Source organism: Eschrichtius robustus, chromosome 17, assembly GCF_028021215.1.
Source record: "Eschrichtius robustus isolate mEscRob2 chromosome 17, mEscRob2.pri, whole genome shotgun sequence".
In the NCBI taxonomy this organism is placed as follows: Eukaryota; Metazoa; Chordata; class Mammalia; order Artiodactyla; family Eschrichtiidae; genus Eschrichtius; species Eschrichtius robustus.
In genome coordinates this window covers 2,399,962-2,418,957 of record NC_090840.1, presented here as the reverse complement: position 1 = coordinate 2,418,957, position 18,996 = coordinate 2,399,962, and the positions used below count along the sequence as shown (strand labels likewise).

The following is an 18,996-nucleotide window of genomic DNA, read 5'->3' as shown; positions in this document are numbered from 1 at the left end:
CCTCCAGGGAAGCCCCCTGCATTGTAGTCTCTTGATGACTAGGGTGGATTTTTAAATTCATGGTCATCTTGATACTCAAATATAAGAGAAGATTTTGGAACACATGAAGGTAGTTACTACAGTTTTAGTTTTAAGAAAAAGCCTGGCAGTGGTCTGTAGTGATTTAACATGTATTGTAAATACCATTGTGAAAGAATTACTTCAGATACTTCTAAGCCATTTTAATGGTTTAATGGACTTGACTTTTTTCCTGCAAATAGAGTAATTTTGAACCTTTATTCTTTTATGAACCAGAGAAATTAGAAGTGGCAAAAGAAAGATTTAGGCTTTTCTGCAGTGATTTATATAAATATCTGTATTGTAACTGTTCCTGAAATTGGTTTGATTCTGAAGGAAAGGGAGAGATCACCATGGTCTTAAACTAGTTGAGCCACCTTATTGTTTATGGCAAAAAAGCTTTTTGTAAGCTTTCTGTTTCTTGTTAAGAACTTGTTCAGTTGTCGCTGTTTAGTAATCGCTGGTTTTATTGTGCCTAGATAGTACATCCTGTATGTGTTTGGGACCACACCTGCATATGCACGTGCGCACGGACATCTGCCGTGCACGGCTCCAGGAGGCCCCATTCACACAGACACAGAGTGATTGCCATTCCCTGCGCTGCCTCAGGAAGTCTCACACTGTGTGTGACTGATGCTCCCTGGAACGGTGCAGGACGAGATGCTAATCTAATATCTTGGTGCTTTAACATTTTCACACTTTGGTATAACTTTCCCTTTATTTGATCTTTACAACAGCCTTGTCAAAGAGTATCTTGTCTGGTGAGTATCATTAGTCTTGTTTTATAGATGCATGAACTGAGATTCAGAGTTAGTTCCTTTTCCTGAACCTGCTGAATCTGCTTTCTTTCCTATGAAATGATCTGCAGTCTTTAAGGACAAAGGGCTTGGTGTGAGAATAGACCTAGAACTCAAAGCCCATTCTGCCTCCTAAGGAAGTTAGGTAATCCCTTTCCTTGGAAGTAATACTGTTACATGGAGTTTTGTTAAGATTAAATGAATTAAAATGACAAAGCTTTATGTGCAGTAAATGCTCAACTAATGACAGTTGCACTAGTGATAAAGGTAGTAATGCTTTATGAGTCGCACACTGCTTTTCAAAGATCATGAGATGAGTCGTCACTCGGCAGAGCGAGGGACTTGCACAGCAGTAGTGTCCATTTAAACGAGAGGCCAGCCTTGGGAGCAACCTCACGTCAGTATTGTGTCGGGTGTGGGGGGGGTCAGGAGTAGCCGGGGAGCCGGGGCGCGGGTGCTGGGGAGCCGCATTAGGCTCGCTTGTCCTCCGTTCGTTTTTAGTGATAACACGCAAAGCACCACCTGTAGGGCAGTCTGTTTTTAAAAGGGTGCTCCCTCTTGAGGCTAACCTGGAATCATACATACTACATTAAAGTTTGAGCAATTTTGAATCTGCTGCAAAAATCCTGACAAGTACCAACAGCTGAGAAAAGGTGCCAACTCTCACGTACAGGGTCTTGACTCACGCCGAACTGAATTTTTGTCAGCCCTCAGAATGAATCTGTGCAGTGGCTTCCCACTCTCCTAAAAGTAAGGGCAGGAATTGAGCAGGTTTGAGCCCTAAGTGGTTTTATTTTAAGCTTAGGCACAGTTTCTCCCAATGGTGTAGCATATTAGGAATGCTCAAGTTTTTTTTGTGATACTGCTCAAGGGTTAGGACTGGGCATACAGTTTCATTTATAAGAAAAAATGATTACATGCCTTGAGAATAACCAAACCAAAAAATTGATGGTTTTATTTGTTGCAGTTTCCAGTGAGTACCTCAGATTGAATTGCAGGGTCATCTTTAAAGTCCTTGTATAGTCTGCGGTATAGTTATTGTTGTTTCAGGGGACTTCGGGTTGTCTTAATGTGACCGTGCCTTATCTGTAAGAGAAAATGAATTCCATGTTCTGTCAAGGAATATGAGCGTATCTCTTGCCGCTGATTATCCTTGTGATCTCTTATTTTGTTTCCTGTATCTTAGGTGAGTAGAATGGATTCGGTCCCCAAGTGTACAGATATAATTCCCTGTGGAGCAGCATTTGGCTGTAGACTTTGGGCAGTGTGGTAGACAGATAATGCCCCCTTCCCCAGGGTGTTCCTGCTTTAATTCCTGGACCCTGTCAGTATGTTACCCTGTATGGCTCAGGGGAATTAAGGTTGCTGATCAGCTGACTTTGATAGGGAGAGTGTCCTGTGTTACCCTGATGGGCCCAGTGTGATCGCAGGGCTCCTTGAAAGTGGACGAAAGAGGCAGAGCGAGGACTCGGCCTGACGCGGCTGTGAAGACGGAGGAAAGGGGCATAAGCCACAGAAAGCAGATGGACACGGGACTCCTGAAAATGCAGGAGTGACCCCCTTAGAACCTCCAGAAGGGAATGCAGCCCTGCCTGCACCCTGATCTTAGCCCAGTGAGACCTGTGGTAGACTCTGACCTCCAGGACTGTAACATAATGAACCTGTGTGGTTTTAGGCAGTTTCATTTGCGGTAGTTTGTTAAGGCAGTGATAGAAAATGTATACGGGTAATAATACATTGTGATCATTTGATTCCTTAGTGAAATGATTGCTAAGCAACCCCTTCCCCCAACAGAATATTTAGATGACATTTACAAGGCTGATAAAAAACTAGTACTGCTGTGTTTATTTTTATTTAAAAAAATTTTTTTAAAGGCTTGGTTTAGAGCATTGATATTAGTGTTCTTTTTATTTATTTATTTATTTTTGGCTTCGTTGCTGCGCTTGGGCTTTCTCCAGTTGCAGAGAGCGGGGGCTACTCTTTGTTGTGGTGCGCAGGCTCTAGGCACGCGGGCTTCAGTAGTTGTGGCCCGCGGACTCTGGAGTGCAGGCTCAGTAGTTGTGACTCGCGGGCTCTAGAGCGCAGGCTCAGTAGTTGCGACGCACGGGCTTATTTGCTCCACGGCATGTGGGACCTTCCCGGACCAGGGCTCGAACCCGTGTCCACTGCATTGGCAGGCGGATTCTTAGCCACTGTGCCACCAGGGAAGTCCTACTGCTGTTTTTATTTTTTAGTTTTTTTCTACTGCTGTTTTTACATGGGGGTGGTCTTGAGCCCCGCCAGGTGGGATTTTCTCTCATTTTTGCAGCATCCTGGAGACACCTCTGAGTTTTTGGAGCTTTGTCCTTTCTTTATATTGGGTAGGTGATTCAAAACGGTGTACAGATGCTGTTGAAGTTGGGAGAACCACAAGGATGAAGACCATCTTCATACTTGAAGCTTTTGAAGTTAGTTGTAGTAATCTAGCTAAAATTGATAGGGATGGTGATAGAATGGAATTTTCACTGAGAGCAGTGGGAGTAATGGAAGAGAGTAGCTACACTGCAAGGTGGGGGGCTGTGTAGAAGGCTTTGGATGTACTGTATTTGCAGTGATGGTGGGGACCCCCGGCCCTGTGAAATTAACCTAGTAATTTATTAAATGCGCTGGAAAATTTGTACTGAAGAGGAGGGTGATTTTGAATCAGCAGAGCAGGAGAAAGGAGAAATACATACCTGCCCTCAAAATCCTGAGGCAGTACGCTGGAGGAAGACATGGACAGAATTAACAGCTATTTAAGTCACTTTTCTGGCAGACAGAAGCTGGGGTCCTTGTGAATTTGCTACATGGAATCCTTCCAGTTTGGGGGAAAGAGTCTTGTATTTGAAGAAGTTGTATATACTCTTCGTTCTCAGTGGGAAAGAAGGACTATCCCTCTGCATTCACTGTAAATAGACATAAATAAATTTCTACCCTAGGCTCCCCTGCTGTAAAAAATGGAAAAATGACATTAAGGTAGTTGGATAAGGTAAATTATTATTTTTGAAAATATTTTTGTTTTTCCAGAACACATATACCTCCCCACACAACACACATTAAAATAAAACTAAATGCTCTGTAGAAACATACGGATGTCTTTCTGGCTATTCCTGCTCTTCTCTGGCGTTCAGTGTATCACATTTTTAGGGCAGCAGCAACGTTTATATGGCTTATTTAGCGTTTTTTACTGTTGCTTTCTTCCAAAATTATTTTCTGCTAAATGAGTAATACAACAAATCCATTGAATTCTTTAGGGCCTGTTTGTATATTTAGTTTTCCCTCTGTGTTCCTACAACTCTGGGACTGCTTTTTCCCATAAATGTTTTTTGATGGTCTTCTTTCAATTTGAAATGCCACTGGCAAGAAAAAGTAACCTTTACTATTGCTTATCTCTGGCATTTGTTTCAAGAATTTGGCTTTGCTGTTTCCCTGTTCCTTCATTCCTTTGTGGATCTCTATTTTTAGCCTGCCTACCATGCCTACATGAAATTTAATGAGTTTTTCATTGGTTTTATTCTGTCCTTTTCCAGGTGTGCTAATAATTATTGAAGTCTCTACAGGGGAAACAAGGGAACCAGAAAGATGCTGTGTTTCAGTTAACAAGCTCATGTTTAAGCTGACTCCAGTAGCTGAGGCTACCAGGCATCCTTCTGTCTAAGAGTGTGACCCAGTGATGGATCTCCTGAGAAGGAACTTTAATTAATTAATTAATTAATTAATTAATTTATTTATTTTTGGCTGTGTTGGGTCTTCGTTGCTGCGCGTGGGCTTTCTCTAGTTGCGGCAAGTGGGGGCTTCTCTTGTTGTGGAGCACGGGCTCTACGCGTGCGGGCTTCAGTAGTTGTGGTGCGCGGGCTCAGTAGTTGTGGGTCGCGGGCTCTAGAGCGCAGGCTCGGTAGTTGTGGTGCACGGGCTTCGTTGCTCCGCGGCCTGTGGGATCTTCCCGGACCAGGGCTCGAACCCGTGTCCCTTGCATTGGCAGGCGGATTCTTAGCCATGGCGCCGCCAGGGAAGCCCCCCTGAGCAAGAGCTTTAAGACAGCGGAATTGGCGCCTGCTGCCCTCAGACTCCTGGTTGCTGTTGGCCGTCTGACTTCCCTCTGTGATCATGGTGGACAGCTCTCACAGCACAGAAAAGCTGGTGACAAGTGTTTCACATCTTGCCAAGAAACTAAGATAAAACACAGTCACATACTTAGAAGTTTTAAAAAAAGGGGGGGTCGTTGCAGGATATAGCAACTCGCGTCAGATCCATGGGACCCGTGGGTGTTTTGGCTGGCATAGTGTCAGGGTCTCGTGTATCCTCAGTTCATTTTACTGCCTAACTGTCTTTCGTTCTCTGATGGATGTGAATGTAGTCTTTCTGGTTTTCGGGTTTGTATGAGTCTAGTTTATACAGGAAAGGAAAACCACACGGTAATTAGAACAGGGAAAGTTTAATGTGAAGAATTGTTAGCTATAATGGGATTGGCTAGTAAGTAAAGAGAGCCCTAAAGAATATAGAAATGATATAAGGAGCAGCCACTACTCCTGGAGCTGTGATTGAGCACTCAAGGAGGAGGCCCACCTGGGGCTGAGATCCAGGCCTTGTTGAGAGGGTGTGTGGCTCATTGGATGGCAGGGAAGTTGCTCTGGTGCCTCCTTGATGGAATTTTCCAGAAATCTGCTCTCTGGGGTATGAGGCAAAAATGTTAGAGAGGTGTTTCACCAGAGGCTGCCTTCCGCAAAGTGCCCAGGGCGGCCGCTGAGGGAGCCAGGTGCCGGGAACCCTCTTGCTCTGTGGGAGCCTGCCGAGACATGACTGGACCGTCCAAGGCCAGGAGTCCGCAAGCCCAGTGAGGCGGAAAGTTAGGGTGCGGAGCTGAGAGGAACGGAAGGCGGGGCAGAGTAAGGGCGGTGAAGCCTTGTTCGTGGGACCTGTCTGGTTTGGGAGGAAAGTGGTACTGGTAGGTGTTAGCAGATTGTGGCCCATGGGTTCAGCTGGGCCCGCTGTCTGTTTTCTGTGTAGCCTACAAGCTAAGAAGGGTGTTTACGTTTTCAGATGGTTGGAAAAATACTAAAAGAAGAGTACTGTCGCATGATGTGAAAATTCTATGTAATTCAGGTTTCAAGGGTCCATAAATAAAAGTTCTGGGACATAGCCACACTGTTTGATTTATAAGTTGTTTGTAACTGCTTTTGCTCTAGAAGCACACAGTTCAGAAGTTGTGGTGGAAACTATGGCTTGCAAATCCTAAAATACTTGCTCTCTGACCTTTTGTAGAAAACGTTAGCTCAAGGACTGGGGACACTGAAGATTAAGTGTAGTGGTAGAAGGATCGGCAAGTTAGATGTAAGATGTGCTTGGAGAGTGAAATAAGGATTCCGGGGGGCAGTGGGTGGGCAGGTCCTCAGAGATGAGACAGTTGCCGTTGTTGGAGTTTTGGTGCTTGAGCAGTTGTTGAAGGTGCCCAGGATGGTGGTGAGAGCTGGCGGCCGAGAACCTGCAGCCGAGATGCCAGAGTCCCCACTGACACTGGGGGAGTGGACACCTCAGGGTCCTCAGTGTGCGGGTGGGGAGATCCGTGTGCTCAGATAGGAGAGTGGAGTGGGAGGTAGAAATGCACAACATCTTCTGCACCTTTTCCAACAAGAGTGAAAAGCAGTCGTTATCAATCTTCTAGGCCTTCTTAAACACGGAAGATTATGTATGTATATGTGTTTTCTATAGCTTCTTATTTTTATATGTGTGTGTGTATATATATGTCTATATGTATACACAGACACATATGTATTTTATATATATGTATTTTAAACTAGTATCGTGAGTTCACATTGATTCCTCCAGTTCCATCCAGCTCACAAGATATATCCTCACAGTCTTTCCCCAATCTTTCCATGCTTTGGTTTCCCTCAGAAACACCATAGGGTTATTGAGATCTCATTGACAATTGGCACCTAACATCCACAGTATTTTATGTGTCTTTATTATATTTTATTGCTAGATTTCTATACATTTGATGAATGTTTCTTGAAATGGAAACATGTTCTTTTGTGAGAGGACTAAGTAGGTCTGTATTAAATCATAAAAACAGCTGTTGAGCACATGGTGTGTGTTACGGACTGTCACAGGCAGTTTACGTAGATTATCCCATATATTTCTCACTAATCCTGAGGTAGTTATTAATATTGGGTTTACCATGTAGTAGCTGAGGCCTGGAGAGATGGATTATGTTTCCTGAGGCCGCATAGCTGGGAAGCTGTACAATTAGGGTTCCGACCCAGAACCCACACAGAACCCTTTATTTAAGTATTATTTTTATTTTAAAAGAGCACTTTCTGTTAGAACATGACTCATAATGAACATACAACTTGATGCGAAGTTACGATTTGATATACTAATACTCATTGTACAAATGATCATTCTACAGATGATCCTTGTAAGGGTAGCAAAGAGTAAAGTAAAATTAAATTATATTCCTCTTGATGTGGCTCCTGTTGAATTCTGACCAGAATTTCACATTGTGGAGGGTTGTGACTCAGCACGGTAACCTCTGTGCCTATCAGAGTTCCTGAGACTAGGTTATCCGTTTTTGTTTATTAAATGAGGAAATCATCAAGTAAAGTCTTTTTGTGCAAAACACTTAAAAATTAAAATATCCAAACGTAAGGTAGTACTATTTGCTTTGAGTAACTTTTTGTTGAGGGAACATTTAGTGTTTTAAATACGCTATTAATAAACATGATTTTACTAACCCAGTTTGACTACTGTTTATAGTTTGAGGACCAGTCTAATTTCATTTTAAAATGAAACGGTTTCTTGCACTACTAGAGATCTTTAGTTCTGTGAATTCATTTTAGCCAAATTAAAAGTAATTTTTAAACATTTTTTCTGAAAATATGCTAACTATTTAAGAGACTGATCTCCTTGAGCAGAGACTGTGTGCACTGAAGCCATCCTTTGACATTCTTTCCTCGGCGTGCCGGTGTCGTGCTCATCTTGCCGGATCCGTGGTGAAGAAGTGTTCAGTGCAGCCTGGAGGGAGGTACTGAGCTATAGTTTTAAAAGCTTTTGCAAGCATTTTGATTGCTTAGTTTGGACAGTTTTCTCAAAATGAGATTTATTAACTAAAGGAACCACTGATGACAAATTAATCATTTGAACTTAAGGTGAAGCCCTTAGCACTTACTTCAGAGCCCATAGCATTGTTATGGTCATCTTAGGACGACAGTTCATTTCTCAGAACTTCTTAAACTTTCTCTGGGTTGTGAGTAAAAATAAGGATAGAACTATTTGTCCCCATAAATGAAATAAAGCTATAGTATCAATGTGGTGTGTGTGTGTGTTTGCATTTCTCAAGGGTCTCAGACCTGCATTTCTAGTCATTTTATTTCTGATAATGTGAATATTAGTAGTAGTGCATGACATAAGATCTATGAATAAGGCTGAAATATCTCTGTACTTAGGAAATCCAGAACAATTCACTCTTAGTTGGTTTTCTTCATTCGTATGGTGCAGGTAATACCACCTGTCCTGAAATACCCTAAGGTAATTATGATATTATGTGAGTTGGTACTGAAATATAACAAGGTGTTTTTGTTTTATGCAGCTTTTACTAGTGTCTGTCTGTAGATAAAGTGACCATGATGGACTTCAGAAAGATGCCATTTTATAGAACTACCATATGACCCAGCAATCCCACTACTGGGCACATACCCTGACAAAACCATAATTCAAAGAGTCATGTACCAAAATGTTCATCGCAGCTCTGTTTACAATAGCCAGGACATGGAAGCAACCTAAGTGTCCATCGACAGATGAATGGATAAAGAAGATGTGGCACATATGTACAATGGAATATTACTCAGCCATAAAAAGAAACGAAATTGAGTTATTTGTAGTGAGGTGGATGGACCTAGAGTCTGTCATACAGAGTGAAGTCAGAAAGAGAAAAACAAATACCGTATGCTAACACATATATATGGAATCTTAAAAAAAAAAAAAAAAAGGTTCTGAAGAACCTAGGGGCAGGACAGGAGTAAAGACGCAGACGTAGAGAATGGACTTGAGGACACAGGGAGGGGGAAGGGTAAGCTGGGATGAAGTGAGAGAGTGGCGTGGACATATATACACTACCAAATATAAAATAGATACTAGTGGGAAGCAGCCGCATAGCACAGGGAGATCAGCTCGGTGCTTTGTGACCACCTAGAGGGGTGGGATAGGGAGGGTGAGAGGGAGATGCAAGAGGGAGGGGATATGGGGAGATGTGTGTATATATATATATATATATATATATATATATATATATATATATATGGCTGATTCACTTTGTTATAAAGCAGAAACTAACACACCATTGTAGAGCAATTATACTCCAATAAAGATGTTAAAAAAAAAAGAGATGCCATTTTATGATACTGGAAAACTGTAGTTAACCTACTTACATTCTTTATCTTTGCTTGGTAAAGCGCTTACTTAGACTTTCTGAAAGTTTTTAAAGGTGCCATCAAAATAATTTGATGTAATGACTGTCTCCCAGTTGAAAAAACCAAAACCAGAAAAGATAAGCACTTGCTCAGAATCATCCTGTGTGACAAGGCCAGGCTTTGCGTTACACAGTATATGTTAATATACAGAAAGAACGTCTTTGGCGTGAGCTCATCTTCTGGTTTATTTTATAAGGAAATATTGGAACAAATTAGTGGAAGGGAACAGATACAAATCATCTGAACTGATGAGTAGTTTCCAAACCGTGTAGTTTTGCTTCGGAGTATTCTTTTATTTTTATTTGAATATTGTCCTGTGTGAATTCATAATTTTTCAAATAAGCCCCACTTTGAAAGCATGACCCAAGAGGAGCTGAAAATATGTATGCTTTTCTCTCATGCTTCCCCATCGATCTCATTACGTCCTAAGAACATTGTCACTTAACGGACTGAAAGCGGACAGCACAGCTGCCATTTCAGTGTTCTGGTTCAGACTTTCCCCGAGTTAGAGGAGGTAAACAACTTGCAGGCTGGGGCTCCTGTGAGGACTGTTGTTAAGTGTTAAGGATTGTAGTATAGCACTTCTTAATACTTCTTGAAAAATTGAAAGATGTTAAGTAAATATCCTCAAACCTGATGAGGTTATTCCCCGAGGATTGGTTTTCTTAGGTCACAGACGCACGTGTATAGTGAGGGTGTTTGTGGTCTACGATTAGGGCTGTGCTCAGTGACCACGTGCTCGCGCGGCAGTGGTAGAGGTTTGACAAGGCCGTAGATTCAGATCTTTGAGTAAGAGGAGAGGAGGAGAGACTCCTGGAGCTATATGAAGTTCTGTAATTTTCAAAATAATAAGATTTCAGATTGAGTTGCTTCATATCTCTTCTTTTAAAAAAATGTATTTCTTTATCCCCTCATGTCCTGTACATTGAACTCTTCAGCGAGCCGCCACCTACTGCTTCTCTGTCCGTCTGTGAGTTCATGCTGTTGTCCACTGTCCCAGGTGGTGGGGAGGAGGGGGGAATTAGAAGAATGAGGGGCACTGTGGGGAAAGGCAGCGGGAGCAGCTCTGGAGTCGTGGGGTTGAGAAGGTAACTGAGAAGTCCGCATCTGTGAATATAGGCATCTTAGCACTTGCCGAATGTCAGAGTATCTAGTGTGGACGCTTGAACAGATTTGCTTTCGTTTCTTCAGACTGTCTGTGGTAGTGAACTGAAGGGCTGGGGAGGAGACAGTGGCTTATCAGTTTGCCTTTCTTCCTGGCGCTCCAGCTTCAGGGTTCACACTCTCCCTCTAGAATAGAACCGTGTCTCACGGAGGCCACTCCCTAGGTGATAACTGCGCCAGATTCCAGAACTGGTCCTTCTTTGTGTTCCCTCTTTGGTCTTCTAGATTGAAAAATGAAAGTTTGGAATGTGCGTTGTGTCATAGAAGTGAAAGAAAGTGAAGTATTTACTGGATTTGTGTGTTATTAGGAGCTTTATATGTAGCACACTCTTTACTCTTCACAAATTGGTGATGTGATAATTATTTTTCCCATTTTATAGATAGGGAAACTGAAGATCACAGGTTAAACAGTTCGCCCGAGGCTGTACAGTCAGTAAATGACATCAGATGCTTCATTTCCGTCTAATCCAGGGGTCCCCAACCCCCGGGCCGCAGACCAGTACCGGTCCGCGGCCCTAGGAGCCGGGCCGCGCAGCAGGAGGTGGGAGGCGGGCGAGTGAGCCGGGCTTCATCTGCCGCTCCCCATCGCTTGCGCCCCAGCCCCCGGTCCGTGGAAAAATTGTCTTCCACGAAACTGGTCCCTGGTGCCCACAAGGTTGGGGACTGCTGTTCTCATCCATTCTTTCTTTGGAACCAAGAGTACAAAAGGGAGGAAAAAAAGGAAATGAGAGGTTGAGGAGAGGGAAGGAGATCGGAACTGAACATCTTTTCAGCTGAGAGAATGAAAGGTTCTTCTGAGTGAGAGGTCAGGAGCCTCTGGGCCAACTGTTGTGTTTCAGGAGGGTCCACGGCTTGACAGACCGGATTTGCGTGGTGGCTCACCCCTGCCGGCTGTGAGCTTGTCTCGTGGTCTTTGAACTTTGTTCAGACTTTGTTAGTGCTGCTTTGTAGGGATGCTGAAGAAACAGACTCCAGTGCCTGGTAGGTAGAGGCACATAGAGAATTGCATGTGTGTGTTATTAGTACTGAAAGAAGGGCAAGCTTTGCATTATCCTTGGATGTAGAGTTAATGAGATGTTCTCAGCAGCTTTTGGCATGGAGTAGCGAACCTTGGCTCACCCTATTTTTTCTTTTTCTTCCTTTCATAAGTCTCTGTGTTTCCTCGTGTTTTGTCTGTCATCATTGAGAAAGGTTCCCATGCAGTTCTCTCTGTACTCAGAGCGGCCTTGGTCCATGACTCCCACGGCAAGATCCTTGAGGGCTTGAGGAAGAAAGAGCCTATGTTCGTGCCCTCCAGTAGTGTGTTCTCCTTTGTTTGGGTCACCAGTCTCCCCCCCCCCCCCCCCCCCCCAGAGCTGGGTGAGCTGTGTCCCCACCTCTGCGGCGACAGGAGCACAAGGAGCGACCGCTGGCCACCGGCGCCGGGAAGGCCAGGAGGGGTCAGCCTCCAGCCTGTTCTCTTCCCACCCCGTGGCGTCTGTCTGCCACCGGCTTGCTTCCTGCCTCCTTTGACTTGGCTTTAACCTTCCAGAAAGCATCCCTAAGCTGCCTGAAAGACACCATGGTATGGAATGGGGCTGCCAGTAGTTCTTTCCCACAACCAGGTACATTAAAGTCACAGACCTAATTTTGAAAGCATGGCAAGCAGCTTTTGGAGCGCTTGGAGATCGTGTCAGGCGAGCTTATGTGAATGTGCCCTTTGCTCCTCCACCCTCGAGGAGTGAGAACTGTTCTTAGGAGTAAGTGCGACAGCTTCCTTCTGGGACATAACTGCTGAAGCTGTTCAGTCTTTGATTCTGACACTTTGTCCTGTTCTACCTTTACCCTTTCTTCTTTTTCTCAGAATCCTTATTTTGCTTTTATTGTTTAATGCAGGACTTGAACACCCCTAAATTTTTTTTTTTTTCTTCTATGTTACAGAAAATGGCAGGAGTGGGGCAGAAAAAATTGTGATTGAAATGCTGAGGCTCAGACACTTATTCCTAGATAACTAAAACTCAGTTGTATTCAATGCAGGTTTAACTTGATGCCAAAATAGCAGAGAAATCAGAGCCCTGGGGAACCTTAGGAATCAGAGACTTAGCCTCTTCATTTCACAGGTGAGGAAGTGATGGTCTGGAGGGTTGCCCAGAGCCATACAGCAAAGCTATCAGTGGGATCGAGGCTAGACCTTGGTCTCTTGACTTGTGTTTGGCACCTTTCCATGATCGAGATGGAATTATCTCAGAATTAACAAATGGCAAACACATTCCATGACCTAAGGCTGTAATGGCTTTTTTAATAACTGTTTGCTTTACTCATAAAAAATGAACTGTATTTCAAGTTAGGAGATTATTATTGTTTGCCTTACTCATAAAAAATGAACTGTATTTCAAGTTAAGAGATTATTGTTGAATTATCAAAATATTCACTACAGATATAACTTGCGAACTCCTCATATGTACATTGATTATAATCAATTTAAAATCTCATGGTCCAGTAGTCAGGGGATTGGTTACTTGGTGCATCTGTCTGATGGAATATCATGCCCCTGGATTTTAGAAGAATTTTTGATGGCACGAATAAATGCTTAAGACATATTAAGTGAAAGTCTGAAATAATATATACAGGTATAATACCAACATTGTGTTAAAAAAATAAGAATATTGATGCTTAGAAAGTAAATAATAACTGACTCTTCAAAGGTTAGGCTTATCAGTAATTTTTATTTATTTTACTTGGTTTTCAGGTTTTCTGCAAGTGCATATACTACTTTTATAATCAAATTAATGAATATTATAAAATGTAATTTATAATTATACATAGAATTTATATGTACTCTGTGATTCATTTTTCACTCAGTTTTTCAGAACAATGTATATGATAAAATGACATCTTTGAAGCTCTGTCGTGTAAATTATTATTTATATTATGATCTCTTTTTTGTTCTGTGGTTTTTCTGCTGTAGACTTATTTTATTTGTTAAATGTATTTTTATTCCTTAGGAAACTATTCTCCATGTGTCTTTATTGTACTTCATCTGGTCTAAATAAATATATACAGCTGTCTTTATTTTTACCTTGTCAGTTTTGTTCAAATAATGCAAATACACAGTTTAGAAAGTTAAGTGATACTACGAGCCTTGGAGACAAAGCATAGCAGTTCCTGGCTTCACCTGTCCCGTCCCCCCCCCCCGGAGGCTCACACTCCAGAGGGAACTTAAAAAGATAGCTTTTACGTTCTGCTACAGATGAAGGGTTAGCTCCCATGCCCCCTTTACCTCCCTCTCATCCTCCCAGTGTGGTTAAATGACTATTCAAATTAAGTCAGCAATCATGTTTTCTGTTACGACTATGTGAATATTGCCTTCCACAGACCAAATCATGTATTCCAATCCTAACAATCCCTTTCTCTTACGGTTTTGGTTTTCCCTTAACATCCTGTTTCAGTCATTCAGCGCGCCTCTCACTGTCTGAAGTCCTTCCCTGGCTTACCCCGTCTGCAGGAGGAGGTCCGGGCTCCATGTGCTGTGGCCTGCGAGCTTGCCAGGCCCCTTGGTCCTTCTGGCCTCCGGAGCACTGCTTTCTGCCCCCGGGCTCACCTCTGCGGTGCTGTTTGCAGTGTTTGAGCGGGTGGATTGCCCCTGTCCCTTCTGCATCCCGAAATGGCTTTCCTGCTTTCTGCTGTCTCTGCTTCCCAGGCCTTCTTTAGGCAACTCTTGCGGGCCTTCCATCCCCTCCCTTGCCCCCACCGTGTCTGGGCTGGGTGCCCCCTAACACCTTGTGCAGCTGCTGTGCTCTGTTCATCTGAGTTTGTAATTGTTTATGCCAGCTGCTTGCCACATGTGCTCTGGGATCCTTGAGGTCTCCTGGGATCTTCTCAAGGGTCTGAGAGGTCAAGTACTGGGTTTTTCTACTATAACATCTGAAAACACCTAATGTTTTGCGAAACAGCAGGGCTTGTGGGAAAAACAGCGTTGGGGCATGCCACTCAAAGCCTGTGCAACCAGCTTACCAGCAGAAACAATACCAATCCTAATAAAATTTCTGGGACAGCTAAACCTCTACTGGGGTTTGCAGCTGGCATAACAGTCAGTCAGTCCTTCACAGCCTTAAACCCTAGGGTTCATCGTCCTCCTTTGACATTCAGGCCCTGGAAGACCATTTGCTTATGGATTATCATTTTATTTGCATATAGATGTCATTTTTATTAAAATTAAAAAATCTGAACCTGGGTATAGCCTTCATTAGTCTGTTGTTTCAATTCAGGGAAAACGTCTAAGCATTTTTACATCTGCATCCACAGTCCCCCAGATTACTTGAAGACACTGTACCATCATCTCATTGTCTTACATAGGAAGGTACTCTATTCCAAGCTTTTTGCTTAAAGTCTTTATGAGCTGCTACGGTGTGCCTTTAGTGTGTGGAAGCTTGTGCCTTCCTGTCACTTCAGAACACGAACATGTATTGTAAACCACCACACCTTCATTATCTCCACGTCATTACCGCGTATGCTGAACGTGTGAGCTCGTTTGTGTTGAAGAAGCATGCACTGCAGCAGGTTGTACCTCCTATTCCAGGAAGCCTTTCCTGCCTTCCTCCCTCCTGCATACCCTTTCAGCTTTCTGTTCAGATCTGTTTCTTTCCTACCAGACCAGAGAGAAAGGAGTCTGGGAAATCGCAGTTGGGCGCTACAGCCTGTTGACAAGGTGATGTTTTTTCCAGCCTTCTGAGTGCCTGGTCCGTTGCAGTAGATCTGAAACACAGATGCAGTGCACTTTCTAAAATGGAAAAGTAATTAATACCTGACTGACTCTGCTGCCTATAGTAGATGTTCCTAAACTAGAGTGGACTCCTGGGTCTCTAGGAACTCAGGAGCCTTCTGAAATTGTATGCAACACTTCTAGTTTGTTCATTTTTTTAATAGAGGGGAGTTTGTGATCAAACTCTCAAAAGGGTCCCCCCCAAAGAAATCACTGGCCTACAGGATGAAGTCTACCCAGCTCCGTGTAATTTCTCTGCTCTCTCGACTCAGGCTGAGCCGTTTCCGCAGCCCGTGATTCCCTACCTCCCTTTACTGTGTTGCACAGTCCACGCCCTTAAGAGAGCTTCCTTGACCCCAGGAGCCAGTTCCCTCTTCGGGCTCCGTGGGCTCCTTCGGCCGCCGTCTGTCACATGAGCTGGAGCTCCCCATCCCTTTACGGACGGTTTCTCACTTGACAGTGAGCATGCGAGGGCCTTCTTTCCAGGCTTATGGTGGCTTTGATGAGGTAGTACACAGATGGCAGCAAATGGTGGTAGCCCCTGCTTGCTTGGGTCTTCCCCTTGCCTTTCTCACCGAGAGTGTGAGCTCCCGTGTGGTGAGGTCCACGTGTGCGTTTTGCTATGATGATTTTGGGTAGAGTTCAGGAGGACCCGAGAAGGGTCAGGTCACTCTTCAGCCATAAAACAGAGCAGAAGGGAAGTAACTTTTCAAGCTAGTAGATGATGGCGTTTCGGTAGAGCCGTCTGTAAGATGTCTCTGCGTAGTCAGCGTCGCTCTCGTCAATCCTCAGCAAGTGCTGCACGGGGGGCTGACGGGAGCTGCCGCAGCCTAGCGTCGCCAGCTTTTCTGTCGTCTCGGGAAGACTTTAGGACCCAGGTGAGAAAGCTAACCCGCGCTTAGAGGCCACGCTGTCAAAAACACCTCTACATGGCGAATTCCCTGGCGGGCCGGCGGTAGGACCCTAAGATCCCGCCAGCCTCACGGCGCGGCCGAAAATCCCACCACCGGTAAATGCTGGCATTGGCCCCCGCGCGGCGCGAGGTGTTGGAGCTGGAGAGGGTCTGTCCCGTCCGCCTTCGCTGCGTGGCGGCTGCGGAGCGCTCAGCTCGCGGGCAGGACGGCGCTGCGGGCCCTGGCCCTTTGCAAGGGGAGCGGGTGGGGACGCCGGAGCCGGCCGTGTGTGCGCGTCAGATACGAGCGCGGCCGCTCGAGTCTGCGGTGTTTCCCCTGCTTGGAGAGGAGGAGAGACAGGAGGGGCATTGGCGCTGGGGCAGGCCCTGGGGGCGCGGCCGCCCGGCTGGCTGCTGTCTTCTCTCCCGTCCGGAGTGGACCGAGTGCGCTGTCAGAGCTCTTGCTTCTGGCCACGGGTGTTTTCGTTCCTCGCTTTCCCTCTCGCCTGATTTATTAATTCAGAAATTAATTGATACATGAATTTGCTTATTAGCGCATTGAATAAAGCTTAAATTGTGTATTAAATAGTGCTATTGAAATTCTTATTTTATCAAGTTGGCACTTATGTCTCCATTCAAAGATGCTGAGTTTGACTTGTTAGAGAAGTTCATTGTACCTACGTGTGTGTATCATACGTTCTAACGCTTAAACTATTAAAGTTGTTAACAAAATTTGTGGTCTCATTTATCATGACAGGATTTACCAAACACAACAATCTTAATATGTATATTTACATATATGTATATATATGTGTTTATATACACACATTTTAAACATGTTGTAGTTCCATTTTGTATTCCGTGTTTAGGTAATCTATTCTTCTTTATGTTAACATTTTGAATTTATGTGGTGCATTTAGGAATTGATAGTGGATGTTTAAGTTTAGGAATTTTAAATCCAGTAACTCGTGTATATTTACCTAGGCTTTTCACACTCTGAAGAAGGCCACGTGGCTCAGTGGTGGAGGAGCGTGGTCTCTGGAGTCTGGAAGGCCGGGGACCACGCCCCAGCAGCGCCCCTTCCAGAGCAGCACTGTCCGCTATGGCAGCCACTGGCCACGTGGGGCCCTTCAACACTTGGAGTGTGGCCGTTGTGACTGCATTTTTAATTGTATTTAATTTTAATTAATTTAGGTCTAGGTAGCCGTGTGTGACCGTGGCTGCCATACTGGGCCTCACAGTATGAGGTGATTTAACTTAGTTCTGTGTCCCAGGTTTCCTGTCTGTACAGATGAGATCAAACTTAAGCTGCCTTTTGTGGTGGTTATAAGAATAAATAAAACAATACATTTAAAGAGCTTAACTCTGTGCCTGGAGCAGAATATGTCCTTGAGAAATGGTAGTTAGTTAAAATGACTATTATATATTTAGTAAACTGGAATTACTTTCCTTTTGAGCATTCATTTAAACCTGTTTATTTTTATTCTTCCCTTTCAGGATTAATTTATTTTTGGAAATCAAGTGCAATATTAAAGGAAAGCAAACCGCACTACATTATTGGAAGCCATTTCTGCTAATTTTATTACATTTTAAAATTGATGGTTTGATTTGCATACTGTCATGGGAGGAGCTGTGAGTGCTGGGGAAGATAATGATGACTTGATTGATAACTTAAAAGAAGCGCAGTATATCCGCACTGAGAGAGTGGAGCAAGCCTTCAGAGCGATTGATCGCGGAGATTACTATTTGGAAGGCTACCGGGACAATGCTTACAAAGACTTAGCCTGGAAGCATGGCAACATACACTTGTCAGCACCTTGCATTTATTCTGAAGTTATGGAAGCGTTGAAACTTCAACCAGGATTGTCTTTTCTTAACCTGGGAAGTGGAACCGGATATTTAAGTACAATGGTGGGCTTAATTTTAGGTAATTTTATTTTTGTAAAATTCTATTTTAAAAAGTAAGCTGAGTTTGTATTACTGTTTATGATTTATAGGGTTTGTAACTTTGTGTACAATATATGTTTGAATGTATATTCTAAAAGTAGTTACCTTCCTTAAGTGTGGAAACACAAGGTCATAGTAGTAATCTTTCCTTATTTTCAGCCCTGACCCTTATAGTTAGCTTTGCGTTCAGTCCTAGACTTAAAAAGTTCTTGGAACTGTTTTTGAACCCCCAGCCATTGTCTGTACTTAGAATTGAACAGTTGGAAGGTGGGAAACTCAGGAGTATCATGTAATCTACTTCAGGTAAAGTGTCCTGACAGCTGGCATCCTGACAGCTGGCATTCTGACAGCTGGCGTAGAGAGTTTGATGGCTATCAGTCAGTGCCCCATGGTGAAGGGGATGGTGCTGTGCTCTTGTTAGGGTGCAGGAGTCTGTGGGGTATGGAGGGTGTGGCACTGCGGGGCAAAGCACAGGACCGGGGAGAGAAGTGTGTATGTCATTAAGTTTCAGCCATCTCGTTGAGTGTCTCTCTGCCAGGCCTTATTTCTGGAGCGAGTATGCAGCAGTGATCAAAAGGGACAAATGTCTCTGCCTTCAAGAAGCTTACTGGGTGCTTACTGCGAGGGCTAGGCATTGCTGAAAGCACTTGACGTGCAGTAACTCATTTAACGCTCCCAGTAACCCTGTGAAGTATGTATGGTCATGATTCCCGCGTATGTCGGTGAGTAAACCGAGGCACAGCGGTTCAGTGACTCGCCTAGTGTCACGTAGCTAGGAAATGACAGCTGGGAGATTGAGAAGGCGGGTGGACAAAGCACGCGTGCAGGAGAGTCTGCTCTAAGACATTGTGATGTTGGATGGAGGATGAACAGCCATGAGTGTCACTGAGCCGCTTAGTATTTACTGAGAAC

At 44.0% G+C, this 18,996-nt stretch overlaps 1 protein-coding gene across 5 annotated transcripts in view; it reads left to right on the top strand.

Annotated features, from left to right (window-relative positions):
* PCMTD1 (protein-L-isoaspartate (D-aspartate) O-methyltransferase domain containing 1) overlaps nucleotides 1–18,996 on the top strand; it is a 61,927-nt gene that overhangs the window by 8,853 nt on the left and 34,078 nt on the right. For 2 of the 5 annotated variants that reach the window (XM_068525360.1, XM_068525358.1), the window contains exon 2: nucleotides 17,635–18,064. The exons of 2 other annotated variants lie outside the window; for them this stretch is intronic. In XM_068525360.1, the coding sequence (XP_068381461.1) occupies nucleotides 17,758–18,064 (307 nt within the window). In that variant the 5' untranslated portion in view covers nucleotides 17,635–17,757. Of the gene's footprint in view, nucleotides 1–12,520; nucleotides 12,604–17,634; nucleotides 18,065–18,996 lie in introns of all 5 variants that reach the window. One more of the 5 variants, XM_068525359.1, reaches the window with a different exon arrangement.